Source organism: Pristis pectinata, chromosome 2, assembly GCF_009764475.1.
Source record: "Pristis pectinata isolate sPriPec2 chromosome 2, sPriPec2.1.pri, whole genome shotgun sequence".
Lineage (NCBI taxonomy): Eukaryota > Metazoa > Chordata > Chondrichthyes > Rhinopristiformes > Pristidae > Pristis > Pristis pectinata.
The window spans coordinates 18,169,496-18,182,777 of NC_067406.1; the positions used below are offsets into that span (position 1 = coordinate 18,169,496).

At 42.2% G+C, this 13,282-nt stretch overlaps 1 protein-coding gene across 7 annotated transcripts in view; it reads right to left on the reverse strand.

The window, feature by feature from the left end:
- Positions 1 to 1,598: 1,598 nt before the first annotated feature.
- LOC127567449 (leucine zipper putative tumor suppressor 3) overlaps positions 1,599 to 13,282 on the reverse strand; it is a 340,413-nt gene continuing 328,729 nt past the window's right edge. For all 7 annotated transcript variants that reach the window (XM_052010364.1, XM_052010362.1, XM_052010360.1 and 4 more), the window contains one exon: positions 1,599 to 10,686. In XM_052010364.1, coding sequence (XP_051866324.1) covers positions 9,979 to 10,686 — 708 coding nt within the window. In that variant the 3' untranslated portion in view covers positions 1,599 to 9,978. The remainder of the gene's footprint in view (positions 10,687 to 13,282) is intronic.

Genomic DNA, 13,282 nt, shown 5'->3' on the forward strand with positions numbered 1-13,282 from the left:
GGACTGCCAGAGTGTAGCACTAGGATACGTGGACATACAGTTAAATGGGAAAAGTTATTTACCACAATGAACAAATATTTTAATTTTCTGTTTGCCCATCAATTGACCTTGCTAGCGATTTTCAAGACTCTATCAATGCTCAAATGTGTTTGTATTTAAGAATGATGCCATCCTCAGTGTGCAGATATAAGTCACATTGTGTGGCAGCTGCTGGCATTGCCACATGTCATTTAGGAAGGATGCTAAAGTCATGTATTTCATGTCAATGTGTTCAGAGAAAACTTTTGCTGCTTGACAACAAGTGATGCTCTTCCATTAAAAATGATAGTAATGTAGCATATACTGCCTAATGCCACAGCAATCATGTTATTCCGGCAGTTATTGACTATAATCTTCAATGTGAAGTAAATTCCTATTCTGGATTATTTTATCTTGCTTGGTCTGCTCTGACAATTTTTATGATGGCATCTCTGAAGGAGAAACTGCAATGAGAGGCTGAGAAAGATAAGTAATGCACTGGTGAGAATGCATCTGGAATATCGTGCACAGGTCTAGTTTCCCTCTCTAAGGAGGGATATACTTGCAAAAGTGGGATTGCAGTGAATGTTCACCAGGCTGATTTTTGGGAGGATGGTTTTGTTGTAAACCAAGAGATTAAGCAGAATGAGCCTATTGAGTTGAAAAGATTGAGAGGTGATCTCATTTATATGTACAATTTCTTACAGGGCTTTAAAGGGTAGAACTGGGGGAGTTGTTTGCAGGATTCTGGACTGGAATGAAATATTAACTCTGTTTCTCTTCCCACAGATGGGGCCTGATCTGCTGAGTATTTCCAGCATTTTCTTTTTTTGTTTTCAGCTTCCAGTGTCTCTGGGTGTTTTTGGTTTTCATTTAGATGCTTTCCATGACTGGGGTGTCTAGAACCAGTGGGAAGAGTCTCAACATTATAGGACAGCCATTCAGGACACCAAGAGGATAATGAATCTTTGGAATTCTCTCCCAAGAGGGCCTTGGAGGCTCAGTTACTGAGGATATTCAGGACAGAGATTGATAGATTTTTAGATATAAAAGGGAATCAAGGATCGTGGTATTGAGGTAAATGGTCAGCCACGATCATACGGAATGATGGAGCAGGCACAAAACACCTTCTTCTGCTTCTGCTTCTGACATGAACAGCTGCTTCTAGTTTGAATTATTGTAAATCACTGTAAATTTTATCTGATTTTCCTTTCAAGAAAAAGGCTTTCAGCTACATTAACTTCTTCTAGAAGGAGAAATAAAGTCACAAGGAAATGAGAATAGAACTGGGAGAAGCTTTGAAGCTATTCTGCAGACCACTGTCAATTCCATTCACTCACCTACCCTTTGGCTTCCTAGGGGTCACCTGAAGACTGCAAGTAGTAACCACAGCCACCAACATCATCTTAGACTCCTGTTATGATGTCTGTAACTTGCAAGTTAACGAGCCAAAGACAATAACTTTCATGTTCATTAAATATTATGGTCATTTTAATCTAATGCTTAATAAAACAATATTGCTTAAGTCTTTGAACTTAAAAGCACAACTCAGAAAGACCTTGAGCAAAATTGTTAAATGATCACGTTTATTTTCTTTTAATTTATGGACCATAAACAAGAGTATTTTATGTTACAAAAGAAACAAACTTTAATATTTTGTGTAGATAAGTTGGTATTCAGAAATTAAAACATTTTTCAACGCAGCTTCTGACCACATACTCATGAAGGTGAATTGAGTTGGTGTATAACGAAGAAAAATTCAGGAGGAATTTTTGAAACCTCTTATCTGCTTTTTAATAAGACACAGTGTTCCAATATTTAGTTCCAGTTCAATGGTACACGGCTTCTTCTAGACATGAGGGCAAGAGCTAGTGACATTGCAGTAGCATATGGGCTATCCTTTACCATGTACTTTACACAGTAACCTTTGTATATTCACTTTTACTCTTCTCCTTCTGCAACATTCCAGCTCCACAAAGAATGTTAATGGCTTTGTTTTCATCCCTTGGCCAATATTAGGAGGTGGAATGGTTTAGCACGGTGCTCTTTAAATTCTCCCATTTTCTAATTATGAGTACGTTTAATGAATAGAATGAAATGTTAACCCTGGCAGCAGGACTGTTAACCAGAGGTGACTGACAAAAATGAAAGGGGAGATAAGGATTGCTTTTTCTTTTAAGGTGATCACAGTCTGAAATGCCCTCCCTGAAAGGACTCTGGAACAGATTCAACAGTCAGTTTTGAAAGGAATTGGATATGTAGATGAAGGGAAAGAAAAATTGTAGGTCAATCAACCCAAGGAACAGTGGAATGGGACTAATTAGGAACATAAGAACAGGAGGTTGGCATGTAGCCCCTCGAGCCTGTCCTGCCAATCTGTGAGATTATGAATGATATGAGATCTAACTGCACATATCTGCCTTTTCCCTACATCCCTTAATGCCTTAGGTTAACAAAAATCTATCAATGTCAGATTTAAAATTAACAGCTGACCCAGCATCAGAAGAGACTTCTAAATGTCCACCAGCTCCTGGATGTAGAAGCATTTCCTACCTTTACCCTTGAAAGGCATAGTTCTAATTTTTAGGTTATGCCCCCAAGAACTAAATTGCCCAACCAGCAGAAATAGTTTATCACCATTGGATCCACTTAATAGTTTGAAAACATCAGTCAAACCCTGTCATAACTTCCAGGAAAGGCCACTTTAGTCTCCATAATCTGTCCCCGTAATTTAACGTTTTGCTGGGAAATTGGTATCTACCCTTAATAAACAGGAGCTGAGGCATGGGGAAAGGGTAACCTAACCTCCCTCCAGAAAAATCACAAAACTAAATTTTACGTTTAAAACAGTCATTAGGGTTGTATTTACAGATTTCTGCATTAAAACGTGTGCATCTTGCCTGACTGTGAGTGCAACTACTGTGTGTTTGCTGCTAGGAATTGAGCCTCAGCCTCTGTGGCAGCAGTAATATAGTACAAAAGGCTGCCATAGAGGTGGGGGGAAACACACAGGGAGAGCTCGTGTCTTTTGAGTGTGTGCCCACTGCCCCATCTGTGATAGTTGGCACAGGTTGAGTCCTGTGTTGTATGTGGCACCAGGACACTGCCAGTATGGACTCATGACTCTGTGGAGAGTACAGAATGTACCTGTGCTGTGAGTAGCTGCACTCAGTTCAAAGAGATCCAGCAGTAATATGTGAACAATGTAGAGCATTAAAAACTATAGACAGCCAAAAATCGAAGCCCCAGTGGGAACCCTCTGATCCATATCTCCTTTGAGCCTTGTTTTGCTGAGAGTTGAAAACGAGGGTCACAGGTTGCACAATGTTGCTCCAATTTCTGTCAATAAAGCAGAGGCAAGATGCACACTTGTTGGTGACATCATTGCATTTTGGATTAACGCTGGAGAGACATCAGCTTCACAAAGATGAATGGAACCCAGGAGTGCCTGGTTCAGTTTCACCATGGGTAGGATTTCCAAAGGGATTTGCCACATCACATTAAAACATGCATGAAAAGGTGTGTATGCATGATTTGTGCTTTAAAAAAATGGTGCAATTTCAAGTTTCTAAGCTTTGGAATCCAGGGGTTCAGTCAAATAGTTCTTTCAAAGAACTAGCATGGCATGATGGGCCACATGGTCTCATTCTGTACTGTAATTTGGAAAGTGCATACTGCATCATATTCTTCAACAGTCAATACCTGGTAATACACAGAGCAATTGACATCATTAACCTTGGTACAATCCATACACTGATGCAGAAGATTGGAGCACCATTGCACTGTACTGCACTTGCCTGTGCTTTTGGCCTTTAGTTTTCTATCCAGATTCACCATGTTCCAAATATCTCTCCTGAGTTTTAGCTTTCTTGTAAATTTGTGACAAAATAAAACTGGTGACGACATTTCTGAAGACAAATTCTTTTTTACCAGTTCCTCACAAACAACTTTACTTCTATTTTTGTTGCATGTGATCTGAGCTTATCACCTAAAAGTCATTACCCACTAGAAGAATATTGGCTGAAAAGTGCATTATCAGCTTCCCGAGGGGAATTCTTTATCACTAGACATCACAGCTCATCGATCCTCATGCAGCTCCTTCTAAACACGAATACTTAAAATATACAGTAGTCAATTCTGGACAAAATGGCAAAAACAATTACAGAGCAACATTATGCATCTACATTGAGGATTTACTGTAAAAGTAGACATTGCCTGCCATTGAAAAAGTGCTTTTACTATGTGCCATTCTTTGTTTATTGCTATATTTCAATGACTCCCCTGGATGTGGTGCAATGGTGATTGTTACAACCGTATTTCCCTCTGAGAGGCCATATGCCAACCCAGCACTGGCATTGCCACAGGCTGGGTTGCACCCAGTGCAATCCATAGAGGTAAGATGGGTCCTATGGATCAGTAGTCTTCCAGCTTATATTGGCATCAGTTTTCAACTACTTTGCATCGACATAGTCATGCCCGTGTACAACCAATTCTCTGAAGGCAAGCTTACTGGAGTAAGTTAGTAAGGATACCTTATGGCATGGACACCTGAGCACAAGACATTTGGGCTCCTAATTATTGAACAGAATGCATCAAAGGGGGAATAACTTGAATGTTTATTTTGTGTCTAATATTATATAAAACACAAAGAAACTTTGGTATAAACTAAAGTGCTAAAGATAATTCCATGTGCTCTATAACAGAACACCAAGAGCAAAGAGAAATATACTTACTGCTGCACGAGCTTACAACTTCTCTCTTGTTTAACTTATTAAAGGACAGATGATCAATTTTTTTTAGGTAATGAAAAAGTGTGCCTGTGCTCAGAGCTTTAATTGGATTTAGAAATCAGGTAGCCTTATATCTGCTGGAGTTCATTACAGTGAGAGGGGATTTGACTGGAACATGCAAGATCCTGGAGAGCTTTGACAAGGTGGAGGTGGATGCAAATCTAGAGCTAGGGTCACCCATTCAAGACAGAGATGAGTTGAAACATTTTCTCTTAGATACTTGAGATAGAGGTAGATAGATTCTTAAGAAGGGGTAAAGGATACCAATAGGTAGGTGAGAATGTGGAGTTGAGAGTACAACAAGGTTAGCCATGATCTTATTAAATGGTGGAACAGGTTCAAGGGACCAAGTGACCTTCTCCCCTATTTCATGTGTTCCTATCCCATTATCAAACTTAATGCTGTTGCTCAGGAATGAATTGTCAACTAAATATCCATCCTGAGTGAGCCAGATCCAGTCAATTGTTTGGGCTCCTTGCTCAAGATGGGGATTGGTTAATGAAGCGGAGTAGGAACTAGCCGGACAATTTCAGGAGGACTGGCTGCATTGGGGTGATGCAGGGGTAAGTGTGTGGGTCTCGGTTATTTACAACCCTACATCATGACTTGGATGATGGGGCTGATGGTACAAAGTAGGGAAATGAGCTATGAGGAGGAAGCAAAGATGCTGCAAATGATACGGAGGAGTTAAGTAATTGAACAGCAAACTGGAGGATTCAACTAAAAGCAAAATGATGTTGGTGCTGGAATTCTGGGTTTTACATAAAAATAACAAGTTTACTTCACAATTTGGCCTAAACTTTGTGCAGTCAACCTTTTTTTTTAAGTGGCCTTTTTGTATCAACCCATAAATTAATGACTCTAAGTTAAATCAAGATTCCCTAGGGATTGATGTTATGCCTTAGACTCTGTGGTGATCAGTCAGCCAAAGGAGGCCTGGTGTGCACTTGAGACCTCCCCTCCACGGACACCCAGGCACAAACTTATCCATGGACAAGTGTGGGTAGGCAGGTTGAACATACCCTCTGTCGACCTGACTGGGCCCAGTAGCATCCCCTTCAGCATGTCCCCAGCCTGTTCACTCCCTTCCCCACCAGGTTATCAAAGGTCAGGTACACCAGGGTGAAGTCTGGCAAAAAATCAATGAGCAGTCCCTTTAAATTCCTCTGCAGCATGTTAACTGCAAGTCAAGGTTTAGCTGTCAGAACACCTCATAGTCCTCCCTTCCCTTTCTATTCTTTACCAGAGTATGGTTACCCAACCTTATCCTGAAGGGACCTAACCAGATATGCCAGCTTCAGGATATATGATAAGTCCTGTGGCTTGGGTGGGTTTGAGTTGGACTTTAATGTTATACTCAGGCAGACTTTTACTTGGGTTGGTGGTTAATTGGCCACTGTAAGTTGTCCCTTGTGTGGAGTGAGTGGTTGAATCTGGTGAGAGTTGAGGGGAATGTGGGGGAGAATAAAATGGGATTGTTGTGGGATGGTTGCCTGATGGTTAGCATTGACTCAGTGGGACTTAGTAGACCAACCAGGTGCCAGATGGCGTATAATGCAGGAAAGTGTAAAGCTTTCTAATTAGTTGGCATAATTAAAATATATATATATTTAAAGATTATAATGGTGTGCAGAGGGATTTAGGTATCCTACACAGATCACAGCAAGTTTTTTTGAAGTACAGCAAGCAATGAGGAAGATAAATAAAGCACTGGTATTTATTGCAAGGGGGCTGAAGTACAAGAGTAAGGAAGATTTGCTTCAATTAAATGGGACTTCATGATCAGCATCGAGACTGGTTGTAGGTGGAGTTGGGTTCTGACGGAACTAGAACAGAAATATGCCTTAATGTCCTGTGCATACGAGTTACTCTAGAGCAGATTCCAAATCCGATGAGTTTAAGGATGAAATCTGCTGATGGAGCAGCCAGTTTTTGGAATTTTGGGCCCAGTGAGCCTTGAGCATGGTAACAAGCTGGACAACTATCTTTTGAAATGTTACTCATGCAAATTCATTCAGTCTGTGCACCAGAGCCTCTCTGACCATTCCTGATGTGGTATTATCCTCTTTGATGGCACTCCCCCCAGAACGTTTGGTCAAGATTCAGACAAAGGAAGAACTGCAGAGAAAACATGAAGCTTCAAATTAACTTCTAGTCACGGATTTACAAATTGGAATTCACTGTTTGTAGATTCAATGCATTTTCAGTTGCATGATGTTTTGGAAAGATAAAGACCTCTTGGATTCTGGTGATGCATAAAATTTACAATTAAACAATACTGTAAGAAAGATGTGCAGCAAATAAGAAATTACATTGTCTAATTGTACAGGAAACCTTTAGAAACTGTGTAACCTTAGGAAGGATAATGTCTACCTTTACACACAGCACAGGCATACATATTTACATAGAACTATACACTCTCTACCCAACGTTTACCAACAAACAAATTAATGGATAATTCCTCTTTCAAGTGGTGTTACAACAGGTAGATTACCAGTAATTCTCTGAAGGCTGATACAGTGGGAAACACCTCTCAAATTACAGGGATAGAGGTGACATTTTTTCCCCTGGTTGGTACAATAATATTGACAAAGATGTGAATTATTGAACTACAATCTATTTCTTCATTTTTTCCTTCCCTGTCTAGGCAGAGGCACAATGGGCCAAATGGCCTCCTTCTGTGTTGTTTGAATCTATTATTGATCTCTTTATTTAATAATACAAGATTTTTCTTAATCTTACATATCCTCCTTAATCGCCTTGGATTCCTGAGGTCGGTAAAGGGGACGAATTAGACAAAATTGCCAAGGCAGCCAGGTTTGTGGATTCTACTTGATTACAAAAGGACTCCATTAGGTTTCCACACTCTAAAATGGTGGAGCAAAGTCAGGTTGCCACTGAAAGGACATCATCTGTTGCTTAAGTCCTTGAGGCATCAGTTGCACTCCCTTCTTGCTTAGCAAGTAATCAGACGTGCCACTGTGTCAGTTCTTTGAGTGCATATACTTCTGATGTGAAAGAAGCAATGATAAAGGACAAATTGTGATAGACACGATTTTGCTGTGTACATATGGGAAGCTAAATGTAAAATGATATGACCAAAGGATACAGCGATAAATAAATGGATAATTCCAGATGGGCCCTCTTTTATAGTAATGATTCTCTCTGATGTCCTAATTAGAATTGTACATTATAAATGATGACCTATCCAGAAAGAATTATTGTCAAGGTCTTTGTTCACATCGTATAACTGAGGACTTAATAAGCATTGAACACACTTTCTCTGGAAAGAAATTTGGAGATGGCCCCTCAAGGTTATGAAAGGGATTGATGAATCTGTTGTAAGTGGAGGTGATCAAATCTCAAGGGGAGAGGTTGGAGGTAGGCAAGGATGTCAGGGAATGGTTTTTCATCAAAGAAACTCATGGAACATGTTTCCAAAGAAGGACATTGTAGTGAACACTTACTGTGACGGCATTCAAGAATCCAATTTTCTGGAAACAAAAGGGATGAAGGAATTTCATGAGGCCAAGTCTGTAGTTTTGTAGGATTATGCTCTGTCAAACAGGGACAATGTTTCTGACTCCATGTAAAAATTTAAGGTGGTAGCTGGGAAAGGAGGTCACAGCAGTGACCTAAGGGGTGTGTCCCTAGCAGTCTGGTAAGTGGGAGAGGAAGGCAGGGAGGTGATTGTTTTTGGGATATGGAAGAAGGAGTGGGAAATGAAGACAGACAGATATTTGAGAAGGTCTCTTGTACCTCTGTCCGCACCGTCAAGAATTGGTGGCAGGCAGATGGCGTGAACAAGTAGGGAGAACTGCTTGGACCCCCTTCCATCTGGGATTAACATGTAACTATTCGAAATGTGACAGGGAGTAAGGAATGCTGGTGGATATGCAAGACAGGGAAGGGAGTACCACTGAACATTTCACTTACTTGTAGGATTATGCCTTGTATCTGGTTTTGTGATTCCTCTGTGCCATCCATACATAAACTGATGGTTGCTACAGGTCGTTAATGTACTCCAGTGATTTACACAGAATGTGGTCAGGATGGAAGATTTCCCTGACAACCAGCTTGTCCTTTCTTTTTCGGATCGTGAGCCCCTCAAGCCCGTTCCACCATTCAATTAAAGCAGCGTTGATTCAGAGCATAACTTCAATTAGCTGGGTTGGTTATATATCTCTTATACTTTTGCTGAACAAAATTTGTTTTCAGAGCTCCAAGTTCTGATAAATCTATCTATTTAGGTTTTATCCACCAACAAAGGACAATGTTAAAAAAGTGGGAGGGACAGGGGAGAGGGGTTGGGTGGGGAATAGGGGTTGTCAAAGGAGGGTGTGAGGATGAGACAACATGGACCACTTGAAAATGAGATCTTGTTGAATGAAGGCTTTTCACAATGCCACTGGACCAGAAGGGGGAGAGGGAAGCTGTGCGAAGGGAATATTTGCCTGAAGGTTATTTCATCCACAGGAAATGCTGGAAATACTCAGCAGGTCAGGCAGCATCTGTGGAGAGGGACACTGGATTAATGTTTCAGTTTGATGGCACTTCATCAGAACTGGAAGCTGTTGTATTTTAGTGAGTGCAACGGGAAGGAAAAGAAAGTGCAGACTGAGGGAAAGGTCAGAGCAAAAGGGGAAGTTAGTGATAGAGAAGTGGGAAGACACACACATAATAACGCTGCCAACCTTGTTGCATTTTCTGTTTTAATTTCAGACTTGAAGGGTCTGCAGTATTTTGTTCAACTGCAGTCAGTTTCCCAAAGCTCAGGGGCTTGAGGGCACTGATCAACATGCCTACAGACTGACTGGGAGTAAAGTGCCATGCATTGGCTGCACTGCACACATGGGGAAACAAAGTCACCCGACCCCTGTCTGCAGGTCCTCCTGCTGGAGGAAGAGGAATAGGACAAACATGTTATTTTACCTTCAGGGTGGGAATGTGTGCTAGGGATGGTGGAATGGGGGTAACTTTGTCCTCACACAATTTCAAAAGAAAAGGGATCAAACTTTGTGCTGGTCAAACACATTTGAAAATCAGACCTTGGTTGAACTGGTACTAGATAAAAATGAGGACATGAATTAAACAGGTGAGTCGCTTTAGAGAATCCAGGTAAATGATCCCACTTGTACATTAATGTAAGTGTCACATTCCTTTGCACAGATTAGATCTCTGTGGATTCAATCCGTTCCAGACGAGATGGTGTCCATTGCTTCATATCATCGGCTGTGGGGGAGTTGGCCGTTGTGTTTAACTCATTAAGTTTGCTCTCCAGTGCCTGGTTCTTCTGGTACATTTCCACATAGTTCAACTGCAGTTGCTTCTGATACTTGATGACCTTCTCCTTCTCCTCCTGCCAGGTCTGCCTTTCCTCCTCGAAGTGGGAGAGCTGCTGCTCATGTTGCTGCCGCTCCAGCCTCAGCTCCCCCTGCAGCCGCTCGATCTGCTTCTTCAGGGCCTTCACTGCGTCCTCACTCTGCCGCTGCATCTTGGCCTCGTCGCTCTCGCAGGCCAGCTCGTCCCTCTGCTCCTCCGGCCCTTCCTCGCCACACCGCGTCTGCTGGCCCACGTCAGCCAGGGCCTGCTTTAAGCCCGAAATCTCTGCTTCGTTCTGGCCTAGCTTCTCCCTCAGGAGCTGGGCCTCACTGGCTTTCCTCTGCAGCTCGTTCTCACACACCTCCAGCTCAATGCCCTTGGCATTGAAGGAGTCCTTCAGTGTGAGGACCTGCTCCTCCTTGGCCCGCAGAGCTGACGTCGCCTCCTTTAGCTGTGTCCTTAATACCACCATCTCGTTCAGCTTTTGGGCCACGTCAGCCTGTGAATCTTTCATCTGCTGCTTCATTAAGGAGATTTCGCCCGCCTTCTGACATACCTGAGGCAGACACAGAGAGTGCGTGAATAAAGGTCTGATTAGGCCCTGTTCTTACAATTCCCACCCTTGTACTCTGATCACTGTAGGAGCTTTCCTCTCTCTGTAACAACCTCAGCCCTCCAACAGTGACACAGGTGACAGAGCAGCTGCCTCACAACTCCAGTGACCAGGGTTCAATCCTGACCTTGGGTGCTGTCTGTGTGGAATTTGCATGTTCTCCCTGTGACTGCGTGGGTTTCTACCAGGTGCTCTGATCTTTATATGTGAAATCTACAACTTGATTCTTAACTGAACTAAAACTGTAATAACCTAATTCTGTTTCCTTTATGCTACTGCTAGTAACTGCACCTTCAGCTACCACAAACACCCTCTTTAAGACTATCCACTTCTCCATCCTATGATATGTTATGAGAACCCAACCTCTTTAACAAAAGACTTCATCACCTGAGTTCTCTTTCTGTTGGAGCTCCTGTGAAATAGCTTGTTGAAAGCAAGATTTTATCAATGACTGGTGTTCCAAAGCAGACCACTTCATTGCAGAAACCCCGTCCGTGAAAACCAATCAAAAGCACTCACTAATGTTCGAACCCTGCCCACCCCCTTCAAACTACATCTGCACCTTCAGAGAAACGGAGTCAGGTTATTACAGTTTTAATTCAGTAGGATATCACAAACCAGGAGGGACCCAAGTCATTTCTCATTCATAGGTTTTGATAATGCATTTTAAAATGGATTTGCAGTTTACAAATGAAGAAAATGTCAGAGTCATAGAGTCACTCAGCACAAATATAGGCCCTTCGGCCCTCTGAGTCCGCATTAACTACGAAGCATTCATTTTACACTGATCCTTCATGAATCCCATTTCAACCTCCACACTATGGCCAGATTCTACCACTGACCTTGGGCCAATTAACTTACCAACCCATGTGTCTTTGGGGTGGGGTAGATGAGATGAGATGAGATGAGATGAGATGAGATATCATATCTTTATTAGTCACATATACATTGAAACACACAGCGAAATGCATCTTTTGCATGGAGTGTTCTGGGGGCAGCCCACAAGTGTCGCCACGCTTCCAGCGCCAACATAGCATGCCCACAACTTCCTAACCTGTACGTCTTTGGAATGTGGGAGGAAACCGGAGCACCTGGAGGAAACCCACAAAGACACAGGGAGAACATACAAACTCTTTACAGACGGCAGCCGGAATTGAACCCAGGTCGCTAAAATCCACGTGGTCACGGGGAGAATGTGCAAACTCCACACAGACAGCATCGGAGGTCAGGATTGAATCGGGGACACTGGAGTGGCAAGGAACCAGCTCTACCCGCTGCACCTCTGTGTCCTGTTAACTTTGCTGCTGGGCCTAATGAAGTACAAGCTGATTCAACAGAGAAGGGAGGAGGAAACAATTTTCACAGGAATGAGAGGCAGAACGCTGGAAGAACTCAGCGGGTCAAGCAGCACTTGTGGAAGTGAAGGGTGTAAGTTGGTATTTCAGGTCGAGACCCTGGACCAGTCAGCTAGTCTAAGCAGGAACAAATTGGAATGCATTGCCTGGGAGGCCAGTGGAAGCAGAATCAAGAGTAATTTTGAAAGGGAAGTGAGTAAACAGTTGGAAAGGAAAACTGTGTGGGGCTGTGGGGAAAGAGTGGGTGAGGTGGGTAGGCTTAATTGGAGAATTCTGAATGACTTCCTTTGGTGCTGTAGCATTCTATGGTTGCCAATGAAAACAGACATTTAATAACATGCCAGAAAATTAAAATTATTTTCACACTTCTGACTGACAAGGAAATGATGTCAGCATGTTAACGTTTCATCCGCATCCATTATGAAAATAATATGAGAAACATTAAATAAGGTTACTCTGTTAACATGTCTAAATGGAACAAAGTGCATTTTTTGCAGGCACACTCATTCTCTGTAAGCACCAACGGCCTGGACTCTACCATCGACACCTGAAGAGTTCCCAAATCACTTCTGTTCCACCTATTAACACAGGAATGCAAGAACAGAAATAGAACATTCATCCCCGTGAGTTTGTTCATATGATTACTTTATATGTGAAGTCTGCAACTTGATTCTTAACTGAACTAAAACTGTAATAACCTAACTCTGTTTCTCTGTTTTCTTGTCAGAAAAATCCAGCAATTTTGGATCTTAAATTATTAAACTGCGATTAATTATAAACATTTCGTTTGTGAACTATTTTTCCATAGTCTTCCCATTCAAGGTATTGATTGCTGATATGCAATTTCTCTGGTACCTTTTCCAATTATCTTTCTTCATGCATGAGCTAAGACAGTGTGGCATTGATTTTCTTTCATTCCACGTATCAGGAGTCGGCAGGTGGGTAAGTTATTGGATTTGCCTGTCCTGCTCCCCATAGTAGCACTGAACTGTCAGGGAAATTGGGCGGTGAGCTCCATTTCCCCCCAGAAAGCTCAGAGATCGATGGCCTGCAGCCTGACAGGTCTGCAAATGGCCTGAGATTCAGGCAAGAGGCTGAGCTAGGGCGGACTGCCCAATGTTCTTGAAGCTTCCTCTGAAACGGGTTGCCAATTCTTGTGCTGGATACATATTCAATGAATTACT